This window comes from Delphinapterus leucas, chromosome 12, assembly GCF_059928025.1.
Source record: "Delphinapterus leucas isolate spDelLeu-1000000601 "Yukka" chromosome 12, BTC_Dleu_Yukka2, whole genome shotgun sequence".
NCBI classification, from domain to species: Eukaryota; Metazoa; Chordata; class Mammalia; order Artiodactyla; family Monodontidae; genus Delphinapterus; species Delphinapterus leucas.
Window position 1 is genome coordinate 71,953,368 of NC_143140.1, and position 23,559 is coordinate 71,976,926.

Sequence of the window (23,559 nt, forward strand, 5' to 3'; positions counted from 1 at the left end):
AAAAGTATTATTTAGGAGTTTTGATTATGGCCATATTTTGAATATTTGTGCAGGTAAAGGGGAGGCCACTGACAAGGATAATCAAAATCAGGTTCTAGAGTGTTTCAGAGAAGCAAGGAAAATGCTTTAAATTTGGATTATAGTACTTGAGGATGACGTGAGGTCTTTTCTGAAGTCTTTGACAGTGGGATAATTTAACAACTGGGCAGTCTCTTTGCAGTTATATGCATGCACACATACAGGCACACATGCACACACTAGTGCACATACACATATACTTAATCTGGAGTTCTGTTCCCATCCTATGGTATTGTGGTTTGGTTCCGAGGGCTCTTGGACCGACCTCTCCTTCAGGGTGAGTGCATGCAGTACATGAAATGCTAGGGTGCTATGTAGTTCTCCCTGATACAGCGTCTTCAAGATCTAAATCTCCAAGCAGGAGAAAAGGCAGCCTGCTAATTTATTTCCTAGTACAGTGTGATCCCATTATATGCGAACTGAATTATGCAAATTTCAACTAATGACACATAAATAATAATAAAAGCTTCACATTATATGGAAAATTTCAACAGACACATTCCCCTAAGTTATGCATCAAGCCATCTCATATTTTCAAAGCCAGCAGGTCAACTGAATTATAAAAATGCTTTGTTACCCAATGTCATTACCTTTTCTTTTAAAGAGAAATATTTACTAACCCTTGGCAATATTATGTGAACCCTTGTTGTTTATAGAACTTTTTCATGGATTTTGGTGACATTTGTGTTATTATTTTAAAATTAACTTATAATTTAAACCTTTATTATAGCTTTCAAAATATCCAAGTATGCTAATACTGGTACTGAAAAACATCCTGAAAATCTGTAACTTTGGAACAGAAAGGTGATAAAACACTATGATATGCCATGCTGTCAATTTATGAGGCACAACTGAGAAATATTAGAGGTAATGCTGATATTAAAAAGCACCAGTAAAGCAAAAATACAGCACACGGCTGCAGATTTATGCATTCTGAGGATGCATTTCCCCACACTCTACCCCCAGACTAGGGGATAATCAGTCTTGAATTATGTAAGTTCTTTAGGAACACATCTCATGAATCAAATACAGACATGCCTTTTATGAATCTCTGTTATCCAGGCTTGGAAAAGATGGTTTAGGTTGAAAAATACACATAGCAAGATACTTATTTGTCTGACACTGAGTAGAAAATCTTTAAGGGGTTAGAAGAAATAAATTTTCCTTCTTCTTTAAAACTTGTCAGTAGATATTTAGTGAATTATTTTACGCACACCACCCTGCTTTGTTCGTTGTAGGGAAGCAGAACATTTCCTGCACTTATTTACAGATGGAGAAAGGAGGACGGTCACTTCCTGGTTGTAGCTTTGCTCTAAACACATTCAAAGTCCTTTGGTTTTTCCATCAGGTAATATAAAGTGATAAAGCTTTTAATAATAATTGCTTACATTTAACTGGTGCTCATTATGTGCCGGACACTGTTCAAACTGCCTTAATAACTCCTTTGATTTTCATGGCAACCCTTTCAGGTAGGTGCTCACTCTTATTTCTGCCATTTCACAGCTGAGAAGATAGAAGCACAGGGAGGTTAAGTGACTAGTCAAAGGTCTTAAAACTAACAAGTTTAGAGCTGAGAGTCAATGCAGGCTGGCTGGCTGGCTCCAGAGTCCGTATCCGCAGTCACCATGCTCTGGCCTTGCAGGAAGCTCAGCGATGAGGACCCTCTGGTCAGAACCGTCATACCCGGAGGGGAACTTGCCCTGTAAACAAGGGGATGTGTTCCCATGTAAGAAGAATTACTGTATGGAACAGATCCCCGTCGTAAAATAAAATAGTTGTTCAGAAACCCTAAAGTTTGCACTTGGTAGCTGGTTGCCGAAGGAGGGTAGAATAGATTATGGTAAGTCTGAGGAAGTGAGGGTGAGGGCCAGGCTCTGCCCCAGAGAGAATCCTGTGCTGAGTCTAGAAGGCCTGCTGCGACTCAGGGGCGGAGCAGTGGGCTGTGCTCCCCAGTGGCCACCTTCCTCCCCTGTCCCTCCTCCAGCACCCAGTCGCTGCAGAGTCCTAAATCCGACTGGGCCTTACTTGCCTTCAACAAGACGTTTGTTAGGCACGATACAATCTTCACGGTAGTGGGTTTACAATGATGAAAATGACCGAGTCCCTACCTTAGGCTTTGTCTAGGAAGCCTCATGTGACTTCAGAAGCCCCTCGTCGCCCCTCCACCCCGCCGAACTCCCCATCTTCTTGTGATGCCTGGAACTACTTTAAGAGTGGTGAAAACAGTAAATTTCACAGTTGAGAAGCTGAAAATGGCAGTGTCTGCTTTGGGGGGTTCCTGTTAGCGTGGATGAGTCTGTCAGGGGCTTTGGGTTTGTTGGGCAGCCAGTGTAAGTGACTACAGTCAGGTCCTTCCCTTTTACTGGGTGGGGGAGGACCGAGGCCTGAGTGGGGAGGAAGGATACAGGATGAGAAAGAGAGTGACAGACATTGCCCAAGTGACGTCAGCCTCATTATCTTATTGTCCAGACTTGAAACTACTTGAGATTTGTGCCCAGAATGAGGTGAGCCCTGATTATTTTCACTTGGGCAGGGAGAAATACAAGCTGAGTATGGAATATTTGGCGGTGAAGCCGTAGAAACAGGTACTGGAGTGTTCCTATACATTTTTTTTTTTTTTTTGCGGTACGCGGGCCTCTCACTGTTGTGGCCTCTCCCGTTGCGGAGCACAGGCTCCGGACGCACAGGCTCAGCGGCCATGGCTCACGGGCCCAGCCGCTCCACCGCACGTGGGATCTTCCTGGACCGGGGCATGAACCCGCGTCCCTTGCATCGGCAGGCGGACTCTCAACCGCTGCGCCACCAGGAAAGCCCTCCTATACATCTTTTAAAACCATGCTGACTTTGTATAAAGGAACCTTTTCTCATTTTGCTTGTTAGTCAAGCTATCACAGCTCAGACTAATGTCCCAGGGGAGGTGTGTAACACAGGACCTCACTGAATGTGGGATTCCCTTCTTTCCACTTCCTCCTTAAAGGTTTGGTTGTATCAGGTGTTTGTATTCCATTTATACCTTTGTGGGCCTGCTGTTCTTAAGAGCTAGGAACTTTGTAAATTTAGAAACAGCTTTCAGGAAACAATCAAATACATTTCTATAATATGGCTAATTTGTTATAGGTGTGATTTTTGAATGCCACCAGTCCTGTTTTTTACAGTTAAAAAAATGTTGGGCTTCCATGGTGGCGCAGTGGTTGAGAGTCCACCTGCCGATGCAGGAGACACGGGTTCGTGCTCCGGTCCGGGAAGATGCCACATGCCACGGAGCGGCTAGGCCCGTGAGCCATGGCCGCTGAGCCTGCGCGTCCGGAGCCTGTGTTCCGCAGCGGGAGAGGCCACAACAGTGAGAGGCCCACGTATCGCCAAAAAAAAAAAAAGTTTCCTATATGTTTCTGTAAATTGTAAGACTTAGGAATTTGAAAAAGAGGCATGACATTATTCATTTACTTACTTTCTAAACACCTAGTGTGTGAAATGTGAAAATACTTTTAAAAGAAATATCAAGTCCATCTCAGCATTTAAAATTTTGGGTATCGTGAATGCAAAGGTACTGCTAGGTCATTCTTTAAATTTGATTTCCTTAGTCCTGGGTTAATATCACTTTGGTTATTGCCATTACATTACAGAGTCACTGCCTTTGAGGCTGTTCCTCTGAAGGATTAAAGATAAAAGCAACTGAACTTGGTTTAATTGACTAATTAACATTTTAAGATACTAAAGGTGTCTACATTTCAGGTGACTACAGTTAATTTGCCCAGTATACATACCACTCTCTTCTACTTCTTTTCAGTGTGCTTCCCTGCACTAGTCTTTCTGCCTAGGATTACAGCCCTCTCTCTTCCTTCTGCTCTGCTTGTCATGTGTGGGTTTCATGTGCCAGTGTCTTTTCAATGCACCTTTATTCAGCACTGGATTTGTGCAAGGCATGAGCCCAGTGGTGCCAGGAGCACAAAGCTGAGTAATAGGCGTCCTTTCCTGAGTCATCACCCGGTGGGGACCAACCACAGTGGGGACTCAAGTAAGGTTCAGTCCAGAAGCTTCCTGGGGGTGGGGAGATCAGGATGCAAGGGAAGAGGGGAGTCGTGGCATCTAGAGATGGGCCTTGAAGACTGGGAGGAAGGGGAAGAGGTTTACTACGTGCCAGTCCCTGCTCTAAGCACCACCTGTGTATCTGTATATTTCATCCTTTTAAGAGCCATATAAGGTACATTCAGTTGTTATCTGCCATTTTTTACAGAGGAAGCTGACACAAAGAGAAGTAAAGTAACTTGTTCACTGAGCACACAGCTCATCAGTGGTACTGCTGGGGTTCTAACCGAGGTAGTCTGGTTGCAGAGTCCATGCTGTGAATTGCTCCACTGGACGGTTGGGGTTTGGAGAAGTGAAGATTAAGCGTTGTGACACCCGGGAGGTAGATGGGGAAGCCACGGTGATCACGGGGGTAGACAGGTCAGTTTGGGCCATTTTGCTAAGTTCCTGGAATCCGACACTGAAGGGGATGATTTGTAACATAGCCATAGGCTTTGTGGGTCCCATCATCTCTGCCACTTCGTTTGGTGGCATGTTGTATTATATGAGGCAAGTCTGTCTTCTTTTCTCTGTGGTATTCAGTATAACCTAAATCCCGTGATAGTGTTTCGAGGGCTCTTTTGGAGCTACCATCTGAACTTGTTGGTTCAGTGGCTCCGTCATATTTCCTAGTTCACTGGAGTGATTCATTTTGTATGTTTGTTTTTATAAAGTGAATGGTGTGGGTTTTTAAAAAAATTTTCATTTTATTTATTTTATTTTTGGCTGCACTGGGCCTTTGTTGCTGTGCGTGGGCTTTTCTCTAGTTGTGGCAAGCGGGGGCTATTCTTCGTTGCGGTGCTTGCGCTTCTCATTGCGGTGGCTTCTCTGTTGCGGAGCGCAGGCTCTAGGCGCATAGGCTCAGTAGTTGCGGCTCGCGGGCTCTAGGGCGCAGGCTCAGTAGTTGTGGCGCACGGGCTTAGTTGCTCTGCAGCATGTGGGATCTTCCTGCACCAGGGCTGGAACCCGTGTCCCCTACATTGGCAGGCGGAATCTTAACTGCTATGCCACCAGGGAAGCCACAGGAGTGATTCATTTTTAAAAGAACCCTGAAACTGCCTTTCATTACACCCACGTCTCAGGAAGACCTCATACTACACTGTTACAAGTACTGACATATGGCTAATTGCACTGTGAAGGATTTGGACTTTTTGAAGCTTACTGGTATGTTTTTCAGCAGAGAACAGATAATCAGAAAATAAATTCCCTTGGTACAACATCACACCAGAAGAAAATGGTGAATGTTTTTGAACCCTGTCTGGTGTTATGCCAGTAGTAGAAATCTCCACACCAGAAAAATTGTACCTTTGGCGTGAATGGGCTAAGGTGGGATGGTAGCTTTGATCTCACACTTGGCCATGGGTTGGAATCCCACAGCCCGCTAGCTGACTTTCTCTCTCTCTCTCTGTTTCTCCCCAGAAGCCCCTTGTGCCACGCCGCTGATCTGCAGCTTTGGGAGGCCGGTTGACCTGGAGAAGGACGACTACCAGAAGGTGGTGTGCAACAACGAGCACTGCCCTCACAGCACCTGGATGCACCTGCAGTGCTTCTACGAGTGGGAGAGCAGCATCCTGGTCCAGTTCAACTGCATCGGCCGGGCCCGCAGCTGGAACGAGAAGCAGTGCCGCCAGAACATGTGGACCAAGAAGGGCTACGACCTGGCCTTCCGCTTCTGTTCCTGCCGCTGCGGCCAGGGCCACTTGAAGAAGGACACGGACTGGTACCAGGTGAAGCGGATGCAGGATGAGAAAAAGAAGAAGTCGGGGTCGGAGAGGAACACCGGGAGGCCCCCCGGTGAGGCGGTGGAGGAGGCCAAGAAGTGCCGGCCGCCCACCAAGCCCCAGAAAGGCCTGAGCCACGACCTGCCCCGCCGGCATTCCATGGACCGGCAGAACTCCCAGGAGAAGGGCGGCGGGGCCGCAGCCTACGGGGCGCGCTCCCCCTGCGGCTCCCCGGGCCAGTCCCCGCCCACCGGCTACTCCATCCTCTCCCCCGCCCACTTCAGCGGCCCCCGCTCCTCCAGGTACCTCGGGGAGTTCCTAAAGAACGCCATCCACCTGGAGCCTCACAAAAAGGCCCTGGCGGGGGGCCACGTGTTCCGAAACGCCCACTTTGACTACAGTCCGGCCGGGTTGTCAGTTCACAGAGGGGGCCACTTCGACGCGCCCGTGCAGTTCCTGCGGCGCCTGGACCTGTCCGAGCTCCTCACTCACATCCCCCGGCACAAGCTGAACACTTTCCACGTGCGGGTGGAGGACGATGCCCAGATGGGCCAGGGCGAGGATCTGCGGAAGTTCATCCTCGCGGCCCTCAGCGCCAGCCACAGGAACGTGGTGAACTGTGCCCTGTGCCACCGGGCACTCCCGGTGTTCGAGCAGTTCCCGCTGGTGGACGGAACTCTGTTCTTAAGCCCCTCGAGACACGATGAGATCGAATACGATGTTCCCTGTCACCTTCAAGGTACAGGTGTTCGCTCACCTTGCCTGTTTTCTGTTTGTGAGAAGTGAAAAGCCAACAAGAAGGGATGGCTCTGTTGGGGCTTAATTTTAACTGATGACGTGTTTTTGTTCTAGTCAGGAGCTAGCTAACTTTTGAATATTTCAGCTCTGCCCAGTGAGGTGGTGTCCTTTCCTCTGATGTCACACTATACCAAGTACAGTGGTCCTGGTGGGTAATTTTATGTTTCTGTCTTGCTGTAATTTGAAGAGAGGATTCAGGTGTATAGTTTTTCGTAATTGGGAGGAACTTTAGAGAAAGAATTGCATAAAAATGTTTCACTTGCTATAAAATAGGTGCCTTTCAAACCTATGTTACTGTGCCCAGCAAGCTGTGTATTCTCTCTGATCCTTGTAAACATAACACAGCGAGGGAAGGGTCAATATGTTTTTAGATTAGTTGAATTAATCTTGAAATGTATGAAAGGTGAGACTTTCTTGATAGCAGCAAAAGGAAAATGAAAGCTCAGATATTACCCTGGTGGAGAGGCGTTGGGAGCTTCTTACTATTAGCGCTGTGGATGACATACAACTGGGACATTTCAGCCAGAAAATGAATAACAGGGGGTGGGTCAGTTGACAGAGGAATCTGTCAATTCATGTAAAACTACTGAATTTATATAAATATGGGATCCATGACATATAACCCGTTTATAACTTTAAAAGTGTGCTTTAAAAAGCCTATAGTAAAAATGATATATCCCCACCTATCTTCTTCCCACCCACCCCTGCTGTCTCACTTCTCAGAGTGAGACACTTTCAAATCTTAACTGATTCTTCAGGTTTTTACCATCATAATTTTAAAACTGCTATCTTCATTCTCCGATTTTACATATTACCTCTAGATTTACTTTTAAGGTGGATGATGGTTCATGCTTTCTTGCATCTTCCCCTTTCTCTCAGGATAATCCATCACAATTCTTAGTTAAATCCTTAATGATTTTGTTATTATGAGTATATAAATATTTAGTGCTGAGCCAAGAAGTATAGATGTATTTCCTATTTAGAGAACTGTATGTTCTGGTACTCCTTTTGTTTTTATCAAAGTTAATAATTGCTTCACATTTTCATTTGCTTAGCCTTTTTTTTGAAGCTTTGGCTGGTGCTTCTAACTCTCCAGCAGCTCTACAAACCACCTTTCAAAAACATGTCCACATACCTGTCAAACATTTTTATGAATTATTTTCTAGAAATTTCTTTCATGGAGCCTTTCATCTTGCTGCTCCTGTCTGTCCTGCTGCACTTAATGCCTGCTGTACTACATAGCTGTCCTTCTAGGAATTCTTTCATCTCTTTCCTATTTTTTATTTTCTGTTGCCTAGATCCCATACTCTCTTTTTCCTTGGTAAATTTCCTCAGTTTGTTAAGAAGCATCCCCTAGGAGCTTTCTGAGAAAGGAAGCATGGGAATAGATGTTTTGAGTTTTTGAAAGTCTGGTAGTATCTTGATTCTATCTTCACACTTCCAAGTTATAATTATTTTCCCTTTGGAATATTTTCCCATAGTCTTCCAAGTTATAATTATTTTCCCTTTGGAATTTTGAAGGCATTACTTCACTGTCTCCTGTCTTCCAATGTTGCTACTGAGAAATCTAATATTATTCTTATTCCTGGCCCTTTATTTCTCCTTCCCATCCTCCAAAGGTTTTTAGATTTTCTCTAGTATTCTGAAGTTTCACCATGATGTCTTTTTTTCCATTTGTTGGGCAGGATGCTTTCTTGGCTTTTTGATTTTGTAAACTTATAGTCTTCAATTTGGGGAAATTTTCTTTTGATTTATTTCTTTGATGATTTCCTCCCATTTTCATTTTTTCTTTCTTTCTTTCTTTCTTTCTTCCTTCCTTCCTTCCTTCCTTCCTTCCTTCCCTCCCTCCCTCCCTCCCTCCCTCCCTCCCTCCCTCCCTTCTTTCCTTCCTTCCCTCCTTTCTTTCTTCTCTGTAGAACAGTTAATGAGATGTTGGACCTCTTAGATTGATCCTTTTTTTTTTTTTTGAGGAGGGGGGAGATCCTTTATTATGTATATTTTTGGCCCTGTTCATCTCTTTATCTTTATTCTGCTTTCTGGAAGATTTCTCTGATTTTATATTCCAGTATTTTTACTGAGTTTAAGATTTTCTGTTATCTATTATATTTGTAATTTCCAAAAGTTCTTTTTAAGAGCATCCTGCTCTTGTTTCATGCATGCTATTTCTGCTTCACCTTTCTCAGCAGGAAAAGGGAGCTGAATTTGCGAGGGGTGGTCTCATTCATTTGCTAGAGTTTTGCCTACTGTCCTGTGTCTTTTAGCCTTTGTTATAGGGCAAGCCACTCTAAAACTTAGTGGTGTAAAACAGTGATGATTTATAATTTCTCACAATTCTATGAGTTGGTTGGTTAGGATGGCCTCTTACACATGTCTAGCAGTTGGCAGTCTGGTTGGCCTTGGGAGCCTCAGCTAGAATGGCTTATCCCTGTTTATATATCCTTTCATCTGCCGGTAGACTAGCCTGGGCTTTTTCACATGGTGTTCTCAGGATAGCATTAAAGATGGTGAGAATGGAGCTGCATGGCCTCTCTCTCTTGAGGCTTAAGCTTGGGACTGAGTAACATCACTTCCATCACATTCTGTTCTTCAAAAAAATAAGTTGTAAGGCTATCCCAGATTCAGGGGATGATTCAACAGACTCTGCTTCTTGATGAAAAAAGTTGTATAGAATGTGTGGTTATTTAGTAATTTGTTATACCCCACTCTTTCTCTTTCAGCACCTCATCTCAACCTCCCCTGTGCTTGTTTTCCAGTTTCAGAGCTAAACCATTTATTACTTCTCCATCTAATTTCTGATCTCATATTCAGGGTTGCAAGTACCTCATAGTTTCATGGAAGATAGAATTTGTATTTTGTTACTTGTACTTTATACTGCGTGAGGATAATTTTAGAGGGAAGTAGATGGAAACATCTTCACTTCACCATTTTATGATTGGAAATATTCTTTATGAAGATGAATGAGGATACAAGGGTACAGGGTACATGAGAGGAGAGTTGTCCTTTTTCTACTCATGATGGACAAATCCTTTTCATTTAATCTGTTCACCAATCAATCAAACTTATGAATTGTATACTTGTACTGGGTACTATCAGTCCTTGCCACTCATCAGTCTATAATCTTAGGATATAAGATGCATTTGCAAAAGTGTAACTAACTTTACCAGGCCTAAGGCACTAGTACCACCTTTGGAACTGGTATCGCCTGGATATTATGTACGTGAAGCAACCTATCGTTTCCAAAGAGGAAGGGGACACTTTGGCCTAGGTAGTCAAAGGAGGTAATGTGAAGGCAGATGTCAAGAGGGGCACTGGACTTTGATAAGTACACGGTCTAACTACACTGGGGGTTTGTTGATAAGGAGTAATGTAAGCAAAGGAATAGTTGTTCATAAAAAGGTCAGGAGACAGTGAGAGAACCGAAGAGCACCATCTGGTTGGAGCAGAGGTTCTAGAGTAGGAAATGAGTAAGGTAGGTGGAGAACAGATTGTGGGTGTCCTTTCAAGCCATAACAAAGAGCTTTGCCATATTGATGAATTGAAGGGTTTAACAATTTTTTTTTTTTAAAACCAATGGTTGCTTGGGGGAAAAGTTGTTTGAAAGGGGTGGATACAGTTGAAACTTAAATCTGTATTCTAGATGCAAGGAGAAGAGAGACAGCTGGGTGGTGATGGTGGGGATTGAAAGGTGGGAACAGCTGTAAGAGATTATATTAAAGGGAAGATCACAGCTTTGGGGACAGCTTTACTCTATGGGATAAAGATGTGTCCTTGTTGGCTCACTTTGGCTCTAGACCAGGTAAACAGTATTGTCACGAACAGGAGAAGAGAAAGTTGGGGAAGGGACCTGATCTTAGAGGAAGGAAGATGGGGTACTTGTGTGTATTGGGTTTGAAGAGATGTTGGAACTTTTGTGTGGAGGTGTCTTTCACAAGCGCTATTAGAAATAAATATTTAGGATGAACACTGAAGCTTATTTTATAAGATTAGTGGGTAAAAGAGTGGAAGAGGCCTTGAATGGGGAGAAAAGAGAAAGAAAAGGAGGAGTATATGACAGAGCCCAGGACCAGATCTTAAGGGTACCCATCAGAGTGGATGGAGAAAGGTAAAAATTAGACAGGCCTAAGAATTCTGTGTGTGTGTGTGTGTGTGTGTACACACCTAAGTACATACACACATTATCCAAATAGATAATGGATGTGTTAGGTGTGCACTACAGAAGTCTTGAGAAGTTTAACTGTTGATGATAAAATCTGAGGATCTGGTTGTTTTATCAGCACCAGACAAGTCAATGCCGTAAGTGGGGCCTTGGCATATGTCCGTGTTTTTATTGCCACATCTCGAAGTCCATGCCATCTTCTTTTATAACAAGCCAGTGTCAATAATTTCTTCCATCACAGAGTTTCAACCATGTATTCCTTAAAGCATTTTCAGTTCCAGTAGGAAGGCACATTCCAGGCCACAGGATTCCAGGCTGCAGTTGATTATACGCTGCTGAAATAATGTGTAATTTCCAGTGGTGGACCGTGTGGATTGTCATTCCCTTGCTCTGGGCCCTTTCCCCCTCAGTGCCCTCCCCAGCCTCCAGCTCCAGCCTCTCTTCCCTCATTTTTCCAGAAGAAGATGTTTTTGTTTGGTTTTAATAATTTATTAAGGTTGATCGAGTTAGGAATTTCTTTTGGTACAATAGTTCTTTACCACTTAGAACCATAGGTAATTATTCTCTCAAAAATCTGCTTTTTGTTTGAACTCACAACCCTAGAATTTAGAAATTTTAAATTCTCAGTATTTAGGACAATATATAACAGTAACTGAAACAAATTCCCAGCCAGGAATTCCCGTGATGTAGCCTGGAGGTTGAGTCAGACAAGTCTGGACTTTGCTCTTTATTATCTTTTTGAACTCGGGCAAGCTATTCCAGCTCTCTAAGCTTCAGTTCCTCCTATCTGAAGTGGGAATAACAGTAATGCCTACTTTAGAGGGTTGTTGTGAGGGTTAAATGAAATGATTCACGTAGCCTCCTAGCACAGTGTCAGATCCTTGGTAAGCACTCAGTGAAAGTTCCCTGTCAACTTCATCATCATGGTCATTGCTACCAACATGTGACTTCTCCGTCTGTCCCTGTCCCCACCCTTCCTAGCAGCCACCTTGATGTCTTTGAATGTTTGAGATCTGCAGTGTTTGAGAACTCCGTCTAGGACGGAGATTGGAAATGAAGCCTTTTCCAGTGTGGCTGCTAGATATTGAAATGACATCCTGAAATGCCCCAGCCCACTCTGAGTGTGAGATTGTTTTATTTTCAGTGCCCTACAGCAGAGGTGGGCAGTATTGTAAGAAGCTCTTGTCACCCTTCCCATTTTTTGGCATAGAGACCTCCAAGGTTTTAACGTCTTAGGCTGTTAATATATCTCATCCATTCATGTAATGTACAATTATGGAGTGCTTTCCGCGTTCCAGATATTGTGCAAGACACTGAGCCTTCAAGGAGGGCATAGTTCCTGCCCTCAGGGAGGGGGAGAGAGAGTCTCGTAAATGAATGAAATGAAAGATTTCCCTGTGAGTACTGTATACCCCCTTCTAATGTGTAAGGAGCAGGCTGGTCCTTAACCACTGAAAATATGAAGAGCATGGTCTGGCTGGTGGCAACGAGCAGCACACTCTGAATAAGAAGTCACTTAGAAAAAAAAAAAAAAAAAGAAGTCACTTAGGAGTATGTATTCTGCTGCTGGTAGTTTTTTAGCACAGTGGAACCCCGATCCCCACATAGAGAGCAGTGTTATTGTTGTTACACATTGCCCAGACAGATGCTGGACATTGCAGCTTTTCCCTGATTTGAACCTGAACCCTTCCATATAAACTAGCGTGACATCTTTCCTTTACAAGCGTTAGATATTGATAAATAGTGGAGGAATGGGCTTATGACTTTCAAGAGCCCAGTAAATAACAAGACATTGAACTCCTTTGAAAAAAGAAACAAAACACACACAAGTAAGATATAATTCTGGTTCCTAAATTGGATGTGGTGATGGATGAGCAATTTTGGAGACAAGAACAGTTAACATAGTAATTCTGACTATGGTATAATTCTGGGCTACGAATACCAAGACAGACTTTGGACTTTTTCATGATGGGACTTGTTGATGCACGAGAGCCCATGAACACAGACCAACATTGCTGGTTCAGCCTCCATAATCCACAGTAGATCTCTGAGCAGAAAGTCCTGCATGATCACAGCTGCTTTTGAGCATCCGTGGCTTGGTCATTTTGAGTTTGGACGTCCGTATTATAAACCTGGCAGCACTTTTCGGAAAAATGAATTGAAGCAGGTATTTAATAAGATTGAACTTAAAGTATGTGTCCCATTGACAATAGTTAGTAACCCATCATTTTTGTAAAAGGACAACTTGGGGATATATGATAAATATCATCTATTTTGCTTTGTATATTTATTCAAATGATAAAGTTTTGCTTATAACTGATAGATGAGCCATTGTTTTAATCCCCTTTGGTGACAAAAGGTGATTTCTTGGCCAGCCACTCTCAGCATCGTGTCTTCTGTGTACAGGGAGGCTCATGCATCTGTACGCAGTGTGTGTGGACTGCCTGGAAGGGGTTCACAAGATCATCTGCATCAAGTGTAAGTCGCGGTGGGATGGCAGCTGGCACCAACTGGGCACCATGTACACCTATGACATCCTGGCCGCCTCTCCATGTTGTCAGGTTGGTATTTACCCCTCAGAGCGAGTAGTGGGTGCTATCAGGCTTCTGTCCCCAGATGAATGCAGAGGAGTTAGAGGCAGCACTGCAGTTATGTTGGAGGAGGTGGGAGGGTGTGGAGAACGTGCTTCAGGAGTGAGCAGCCATGCGACTCCCCAGAGTCCAGCAGTGATGGTTGATTTACTGCAGCACGGTGCTGCTGTTACTGGAATACTAGGCAGTCATTAAAAGGGATCTTGTAATTATGTGGGAAATATTTTCAGTATTTTAAGTCAAAAAAAGCCGCCTTTAAATGGCAGAATAATATGCTTCCATTTGTAAAAAGTGAACATGAAAAGGAACCGGCTAGCCTATTACCAGAGGTTGTCTCTGGGTTGTGGGATGCTGAGTGGTTCCTTTAGTCTTCTTTTTGCTTACTTATATTTTTTAATGTTTTATATGATTAACATAGTTTCTAGTAAGAAAAAGTTGTCATTTAAAAGGAAAGAAGAAAGTTTCACTTTCTTAAATAGACAGGATTTTCTTTTTGTTTCCTTTCTGTGGGACAGTGCAGTTATCCAGGAACTGCCTGCCCTGTCAGGTGTTTGAGGTTGACTTGAAAGATTTGTAGTCCTTAAAGCTCTGCTAAGGGGGGGCATCTTCTGATGCTAAGAAAGCATCTGAACTGTAGCTGTCATGAGGAAAAGAGGGAAGTATTAACATTGGAAAATGCCTTACATAAGTCCATAGAAACACAGGAGACAAAACAAAATCCTTGGAAGTATCTTGATTTATTTCCAAGTGCTTTGGAAAAGAAAACACTTGTTATATAATTCTTTGATATTCATGGATTGGAGAGGTATTTTCCTTCCCTCTTAAGTGGCTAAGTCTTTAATATAAATACCTGATAAACATTTCATTAGTTTTATTACACAGTTTTATATCTTTAGCATTATGGTTTGACTTTTATAAAGAGAATATCCTTACCATTATTAGTTTATTCAGAAGATAAGCTGTGTTGGTTGAATTAAAAGGTTGGCACAGTTGGTATTTCAGCTATGCTGTGTCTGTACTAGTGATCTTAGAAGAGAAATATGGTCGTGAGAGACCTGAATGGCCATCTGTAGCCTGTCGTTTGATTCCAGATAGGATTGACTCCTTTACGCTATTCTCATACATGGACCACATTTCCATTTAAAACTTAGCCTTGGAAGTGAGATATCATTGTCTTTTAGTTATTCACTGTAGCATTTTATAATACCCACTGTTCCTTGATGCCAGCTCTTGAAATGAGAGGAACAAAAGGAAGGGATGCCTCTCTCCCACACACACCAGACAGGGTTATCTTTTAAAGAAGTAAGGAAGTGAAAGAATGTGTGGGCCTATAACTCATAGAGTGTTAGCACTGGAAAAGACTCGTATTTTCCACATACAGTGGAGGCCTAAACAATTAGAATGTTTTTCCCAGGTCTACCCACACGTGTCACAGCCGTGACCACAGCCTCTGTCACTCCCAGTCTGGTGCTCTTTCTACTCCACCACTGAAAGGCACTGGGGTTATTTCGTCATCTTCAGGGAGAAAAGCAGAATGGCATCCTGCCACATCCAGCCTGCTGTTCCTCATTATATATTTCTTCCTTAAAACAATTTAAGCCCAAACACTTCTTTTCTGGCCCCTTACTGAAATGGAAAACAGGTTTGATTACTTTTGGCTTAAAAAAAAATCAATTAACTGTGTTCACTGAGAAGGTACAAGTGTTAGACACTATTAAGGCATCAAGGAGTATCTTCCGATAAGACTTCGAGACCAAAGTAAGCAGGAATTCATTATTAGAAAGGAATAATAGGTTAAAGAGAGTGGTTAAAGAGAGAGGTTTGCTTAGAATCTCACTTTTAATATTGTTCAGAGAGATTAGTCAGTTAAAAGGGAATTTTTCTCAGGTTACAGAAAGGTAGTCCATGTAATGGCTAAGAGGGCAGGCTCTGGAGTAAGCTACTGTGGTTCAGATCTCAGCCTTTCTGCTTTATCACCATGTGCCTCAGTTCCATCATCTAAAATTCATGTACTACTACCTACCTACAGGAGCGTTTTGAGGACAAAATGACATTATGCTTCTCTATTACCTTTGTAGAATGAGTCTGAATTGAGAGTCTGTTATAATTTCTGGTTATTCACTGAAGTCCTTGGACCTATTGCTGAAAGCTTGGGTCTTGTGCTGTTAGAGGGAGGCTGGGGCATGAATAAAGGTACAGTGTGCTCGCAGGTTCCAGAAGCCCCAGGGTAAAGGTGGCCCTTATTCCTGGATCCTCAATTTTACTAGAGTATTTTAGGGAAATTTTATTTTTACCCCAAAGAAAACAGAAATGTAGTAACCAGTAGAATGAAAAATGTATATGGATTTTAAAAATAAACAAAAAAAATCTTCAAAGAAATTTCATGCAAATTTGGATGAGGGAAGTTGGTTTCAGTCACTTTTTAAAATCCAGGGGGCAGAGATTTCCAATTGTTAGGGGAACTTTACCTGAGAAGTTTAGGCAGTACAAGTTGAGAATTTTCTTCCCACCAGTAGTAGTAATTACTAGCAGCGCTGCACATCGGGAGAGAAGAGCCATTAATCTTTCAGGCTGATGGGTGAATGTTTGAGTGTATATCTCATGCTTATCTGATGCTCTGCGTACCCTGTTTTGGGTAATAAAAGGGATACTTTACTAAACTCTTGATCAGTTTCCCAGGTAGAGCAGTCTCACGTTTTCGTTGGTTTGACGTTGGCAGTGCTGTGACGTAGAGGGGTACTGTGGCTCACGGCATCTTGTGTTCCCCCCCCCAGGCCCGCCTGAACTGTAAGCACTGCGGGAAGCCAGTGATCGACGTGCGGATTGGGATGCAGTACTTCTCCGAGTACAGCAACGTCCAGCAGTGTCCACACTGTGGCAACCTGGACTACCATTTCGTGAAGCCATTTTCCTCCTTCAAAGTTCTCGAAGCTTATTGATGAAAGCTTTGCTTTAGTAATAGCTATTTTATTGATATTATTACTTTATTACATATCTTTTCTAGGGAAGCCTTCTGTGACATTCATTTCTTTTCTAATTGAAAGGAGAGTTCCTTTGTGTATGTGTGCCACTAAAAGGGGGGCTGCCCCTTGCCTTCTCTTGACTCCCGAGTGTTAGTCTGTGGTCATGACCAGAGCCCAGCCGGTACTCCTGTGAGCTTGGGAGAGCGGTTAACTATCACTAAGAGTCTCTCGGGCAGCTTTTAGGGTGGTGGGGAAGATGGGGTGAATTTAGGAAAAGGATTATGTGGTCGTAAACTGAGAGCACGGTAGGAGTTGGGAAGAAACTCTTACTAAAATGTTAACTGTCTAAAGACCCACTTTTAGATCTTCTCTGGGCCTTGGAAAAAACATGTGACAAGTGAATGTAATCTGTGCCTGGAGAGCTGATGGTGTGTTTGTCCACCTTGGTTTGGCGTTCCGCAGTGCATGCTGGCCTGCAGTTTCCCCTCACTGACCGATCATTGGAAGGTGGACATGAGCCCTGATTCTATCCCTGTTGTAGTTTAGCAGGCAGTTTTCATACTGAAAATAATATCCAAATTATAAGGCATATGAAAGTATATATTTTTAGGTAAGCTGACCTATAACAAAGAGAATATGCTAAATGAATTTGGAAATGATGCAGACTGACTCAAGAGGGCAAACAGGCAGAACGCTGTCATTTGAACTGTGTCTTTGAAGTTGGTCAAACAAACTCTTAAGGAGAATCCAAGAATAACATGATTTGAGCGGTACTGATTTATATAGTTTGCACTGTCGAAGTGCCATTTGACGTCAGATCCTTCTCACAGGTAAATCTCACAGCCACAGACCCTGACTGGTGAGTTTCAGAACCAATTGCCGTACTTGTCTTCCCCCCAAATTGCTTATGGCTGCATTTTACCCCTTTAATGCTGCGTTTCCCAAATCAAAGATTTTGCCCTAAGAAGGAAAGGAAAAAATTATCTGTGAACCTTTAAGGAAAAGAATAATTTTAGTATTTCTTTTTAAAGTGTTTCATTTTGGAAAATCACTGATTATAATGCATAACAATATGTCTGAAAATAGATTATTCTGAAGAGCTCCATGATACCTTACCATTGGTGAAGAAGATGATACTTTACAGAACTTGATTGGTCAGAGCATTGAGCTTTCCAAAATCCCAGCCTTCTGTTTATTAGAGCTTTCTGATTTAAGTAGACTGACACCCCATACCTTTAGAGAACTGGAATTGGAATATGATTTCTCAAAAATGAATTTGATAATTTCAACCATAATACACATATATGCTAAAAGAATGTTGAAAATATGATCCTTTTATGGGTAGCTAAATTTGGGGTTATGTGAATATTTTCTATTATTTCGTTTATACCATTTTTTTCCCTCAGAAAAACAGTTGTTTTTCCTCTCAGAAGTGTTTAGGCATCATTGCAAGTGAGTTTCAGTTCTGCTACATGGAATATTTGATGTTTTGTTAGAAAGAACACAGCTGACTGTGAGAGATTGACTAATATTCTTTATCTTTCGGTTTGCATGATTGTAATTCGGCTGACAACATCCAGTTTGATGTTTGATGATCTGAAGAGTATCACAGTGAGGCGAAATGCTGAATGTCTGTAAGAAGCAGCAAATTGTCATTGCTCTCACAGTATTTGATGCAAGGAAAAGAGGCCTATAGGACACATCCGTGGCAAATTTGTCTTTAATACACAAAGCTGTAACTGAACTAGCTGTTTTGCTATTGATTCTCTCACGTACCCAGTTATAAAAATTGGTGAGTTTCTCTTGTCTTCAGAGTACCATTGGATTTTATTTCTGAATTTAAAATGAATAGTAAAATATTTGTTCTTTAACCCACCTCGGTTTCTAAAGAGAAACCTGCTTGTATTGTTGTTCTGAAGCTTCAAGTTTACGTGTAGGTCACATTCAGCAAGCTCCTCAGCCTAAAGCTTCTGCAGGTGTAGCGTCTGATGCGTTCCCTGTTTTCTCCTCATGTTGTTGTCTACTCTGAGAAATAAGTATGAGGAAGTTTCACTGTAAGTGAGTAAAATTTGCTTTGGGCCTTTATTTTGATGATTAAGTTAGGATTCTATGGATGCTGAATTGATATAAAAGGAGAGGCACAGGTATCATATGCAAGAGTATCTTTTGCCTTTAAGGCATTGCGTTCTTGTCTAAAATGGAAAATTTGGCTGATTTGAGAATAAAATGTAATTGAGTATGCAGCCATGTGAAGAATAAATTTCATTTTGGAACCTGCTGACCTTAATATGTTCTCCACACTTTCTCAAAGTACTTGGCTCTGAGTACCTTGATAGGAATTGGAATATATCAGAAAAGATGATTATTTTTGTTGTGGTTTGGATATTAAAGGGTATTAGTCACCCAAGAGATCCACTTTCTGTTTTTCTGATAAATAGTGTTCAGTAACATGAACCTACTCATGAGTGACTAAGAAGTGATTTTTATCTACTTTAGCTTGTTTTAGTTTTAAGCATTATACCTTGAACAAATAAAATCACCTGCTTTAGTTTAATGGGAAGACTGTTTCTGAGCATCTCATCTTCTTCTCCTCAGGCCAGCTCAGTTCTTCACTCTCTTCTGGTTGCGCTTGAAGCAGTTGATATACTGGGTTTACACCTTAAAAGATAGACATTTGCTGTGAAGTTAGGGAGTGGGGTGAATTATCCCATTGTAATTAAGAAAGAGCTTTCCCCAAACAGTCTTTAATTCCCAGTTTTTGTAGAAGAAGCTCATTCATTTTCTGAGTAAAAAGTATTTTCGTATCTGTCTGGGGGGAAATTAACTCATCAGGAAAATATTATTAGGTGTTTAAGTCCTAAAACTAACAGATTAAACTGATACGTAACTTATTAGATCACCCAAACTAACTTGCTGAAATCTTTTGTTTTGTCCTGTAAGATCAATGCTTAACATGCAGTCTCTCCTCCCGTGCCCAGGTCAGTAACTCCAGGTTGCTCTTCTCTTTAGTCTCATGGTAGCAGCTGTTGGGTAATTTTAGTCGGAGGTTGGGGAGGAGGTGAGGAGAAAGTGCTCTTGTTCAGTGTTTTGTTTCCTATAAAAGGATGCTGCCTAACCCAGCTCATCTCTGTGTCCTGTTGACTTTATTATTATTCCAGGTAATTGCAAGAAAATATAATGAATGGGCATCATTAACACCAGCTCAAAAACATATTCTTATCAGTGAAGATTTCTTGTCAAATGTCTTGGATTGCACTTTTGTTGAGGGAAGACAGTGTAAATAGTTAAAGAATGTTGATAAAATTGAAACATTTGGTTATGGAATTGTGTGGTGTTAGAAGGTTTCTGTTTGTGAAATGTATGTATTAAAAATAATAAAATCTCAGAAACTAACATTGTATTCTCTCTTTAGTGTGTCACTTTATTTTTTGTTGGGATTCCAGGTTTTTGAACTTGGGATTGTTTGATAAGAAAAGGTAGTAGAGAAGACGTTCTGAGAGTTTGATCACTATTCAGGTAGCCACTTCAAAGTCACTACTGCAGCTAATAAAAACTACGAACTTTTTAGGCTGTTTGAAAGTGATGTACCACATGTAAATTCCCTTTGCAACAAAAGAAGCATTCTGTATAACAAAGTTTGTTCCATGTGGATAATCCACAATTATTGTTCTGGTTATAGAGAATCCTATTGACTAAGTAGATAATCCTATTCTACACTTTGTTGTTGTTGCTTCTAGGCCTGTAACAATTTTCATAATAAAAAGACTGGATTATATCCTTCTTCATTATAAGAAAATGAGAACTGAGTTGCTGTTAAACTTCTTGCTGACTTGCACTGTGATCTAGTTTAGCTTATCTTTCAAATTTCCTCGTCCCCTTCATTTCAGGTATTATACTCAGCCAGTGGATTGAAATCCACAAAGTCATAAGAACACAGGAAACGTGGGTGAAGAAAGAGTCTCCAGTGGATTCACAGCCTGTCTTACCATTATTTACTACAGACATCTGAGGCGTAAATTTTATTTCATTTAAAGCCTTAACGACTTGGGATATTACACTTGTGATAGTGTAATTTATATCAACAAAATTCCTTTGCAATTGAAAAGAAAATACAGTTCTTACTATTATAGAAAAAAACCAAAGTTAAACAGTGATTATTAAGAATTAAGTTTAATGGAAGAGAATCTTATTTGTTCTTAGTGGTTTCCATTTCTTTAAACCTTGCTTATATTGTTTTGACTTCAATTTAGCAGCAATTAGATTGCTAATTATATAGGCTGTTTCTCTAGTAAAGAGTTAAATTTTGGAAGAAAAAAAGCTTCTCTTGAGCTTTTGTTCTTTTCATGTTCTTTCAGCTCTCTATACACAGGATAAATGTTATCTACTGAATGTGAAATATCTTTGAAGATAGTAAAGTGTTGTATAGATGTACTAGAAATAATGTATTTTTAAAGAATACTTTTCTTCTAATGGCAGCCTTTAGCATTGTGATAATCACTTTATATAAGCTCGATTTGGTATTGCTAAGCCTCAGGGACAGCAAAAACATTGTAAAAATAAGCAAAGTACTTTGTCTCATGGTGTTCAGTAAAAACGTTGATTACATTTGTCAGTGTCCAAATGGAATCTGCCCTTACAGCACTGTTTCCTGGTGATGGACACCATGCCAAGTGGTTCTGATACACTTGTTTGAAAGTTTAGATCATATCTTAAAGTCAAGTTTGGAACTATCTAATTGCATTTCTCACAAGCCTCAAAGTATTATAGAAAACTCATAGCCATAAAGTCATAGAATTAGAGATACCAGAATTTAAAGCAGGGACTGTGTTTTTTGTCGTATTCACATAGTGTCTGTGTGTGTGTGTGTGTGTGTGTATTTGTTTTTAATTGAAGTATAGTTGATTTATGGCATTATATTAGTTTCAGGTGTGCAACAGTGATTCTATATTTTTATAGATTATACTCCATTTAAAATTATTATAAAATATTGGCAATATTCCCTGTGCTATACCATATATCCTTGTAGCTTATATATTTTATACATAGTAGTTTGTACCTCTTAATCCCTTCCCCCATCTTGCCCCTCCCCCCTCCCTCTCCCCGATGGTAACCACTAGTTGGTTCTCTGTTTTGTTACATTCATTTGTGTGTTTAAATCGTATTGACTATTGTACTCATTGTAGAGTTAAACTGAGGCCCAGAGAACTTAAATCTATATAAATAAGTCCGTGTAGTTCACAGCTGACTGGGAATTAAGTCTGGATTCCTTCTAGTCCTCAAAATGACATCAGCGGGAGGGTACTTTTTTTTTTTTTTGCGGTACGCGGGCGTCTCACTGTTGTGGCCTCTCCTGTTGCGGAGCACAGGCTCCGCACGCGCAGGCTCAGCGGCCATGGCTTACGGGCCCAGCTGCTCCTCAGCATGTGGGATCCTCCCGGACCGGGGCACGAACCCGTGTTCCCTGCATCGGCAGGTGGACTCTCAACCACTGCGCCACCAGGGAAGCCCAGGTACTTTGTTTTTGGTTGAGAACTTTGGGTTTATTTTTACAAGGCACTGGATGTAAAAGGTACAGTAGCCCTTGCTTCAGCAGCCCAGGTGGAAGTAATTCTGAGAGGCCTTGCTGAGACCCTTGCATGAGGGTGAGCACATTTGAAAGCATCCCCTGTTTTTAGAAAGAAGAAAACAAATGGAACACTTCTAACTTCTAAAAGGGAGAAATAATATTTGAAATCAATAGTTGTGTGTTTTACCTCATATTTTGTGCATTCATTTGTTGACTTCTATTCCCTTTTGTTAAGATCGGTCATTGCTTGAGGAGAACTGCGTCTTAGTGTAAGGTGACATTTTAACAATCTACACTAAGAATCCATCATTCAGTTCACTTTGGGATCTGACTTTGAGATGTTTCTGGATTCAACCTTGTCAGGCTGTCGGATCTGACAACCCAATTGGGGCAGAGTTTTCCTTTTCAAACTTTTCAAACAGTTGCCCTTGGTGTGTTTCACTTTGAGTTTCTCTTCAGTACTCTTCTGTCTGAAGCTCTGGTATTTCAGACTTTTCTGAGTTGCTAAACCTGGTCACTGTTTATTTGTAGTGCTGGTTACATGTCTGAGACAATTAAAATTTTTCATGGTGTAAGGGTTATCTCTTGAGCTAATAATTAGTGATATTCCTAGTTATTGCAAAACCATGGGTTGGCAATCGGTGCCTTACACTTTCTTGTTATTTGCATCACATTAACGAATCACATATTTTTCTGAAACTCTGATGACACAGCAAGTGGTTGATGAAGAAAGTAAAGCCAGGGGAAGCCCCTAGGCTAGGGTTTGTCTGAAGCTCCAGAGCCTCATGGCTCTAAGAAGAAAGTAGTTTGGGCTGAGAGTGAGATGGTGGTAGTCCCGGGGGCTGTTGTGAATAATTCAGAAAGCTTAATGGAGATCAGAACATTGCCTGCCACAAAGCTGCACAGAATATCTAAAAGGTCAGTTTATTTTTGGCAGGAGTTGTAGCAACCTTGGTTATCTCATACTGCTCAGAAACACTGGCAGTAGTATATGCCTTTGATGAATAATATATGAGAACACAAATGAATTAATACCTAATAAATGTTGTTTATTTTACAGACGTAACCTTTCAAAACAAGATAGAGTTATATTAGGTGAGGGTGGTCTTTGGTGATGGCAGAGTTGGGAAAAAGCCATTTTTTAAAAGTGTCTGCTTTTCCTAATCATTTTCCTTTTACCTGTTGTGATATCTCTGTTTTATCTTTTTTGTACCTGCCCATCTCTCTTTCCTATCTTGTCCTTTCTCCTGCCTCTCCTGTTGTATCAAGTTTCTTAACCATTGGAATACGGTAAAAGCCACCTGACAAACCTAGACATGAGTTGGTCAGTAAATCAAAAAGGTTAGTTAGGGACTTCCCTGGCAATCCAGTGGTTAAGACGTCACCTTCCAGTGCAGGGGGTGCGGGTTCGATCACTGGTCGGGGAGCTAAGATCCCACGTGCCTTGGGGCCAAAAAAACCAAAACATAAAACAGAAACAATATTGTAACAAATTCAATACAGATTTTAACGATGGTCCACATCAAAAAAAAACTTTAAAAAAAAGTTAAAAAGAGTAGATTCCTCCAGTTGGCACAGACATAGACAAGTTGATCAATGGAAGGATAGAGTCCAGAAGTAA

General features: G+C 41.5%; 1 protein-coding gene across 2 annotated transcripts in view; it reads left to right on the forward strand.

Moving 5' to 3' along the window:
- Positions 1-19,765, forward strand: part of HECA (HECA ribonucleoprotein granule regulator) — a 43,304-nt gene extending 23,539 nt beyond the window's left edge. Inside the window, exons 2-5 of one of the 2 annotated variants that reach the window (XM_089922057.1) lie at positions 5,563-6,603; positions 6,748-6,810; positions 13,225-13,379; positions 16,184-19,765. In XM_089922057.1, coding sequence (XP_089778183.1) covers positions 5,563-6,603; positions 6,748-6,810; positions 13,225-13,379; positions 16,184-16,348 — 1,424 coding nt within the window. In that variant the 3' untranslated portion in view covers positions 16,349-19,765. The remainder of the gene's footprint in view (positions 1-5,562; positions 6,604-6,747; positions 6,811-13,224; positions 13,380-16,183) is intronic. The other variant, XM_022557899.2, reaches the window with a different exon arrangement.
- Positions 19,766-23,559: the final 3,794 nt, after the last annotated feature.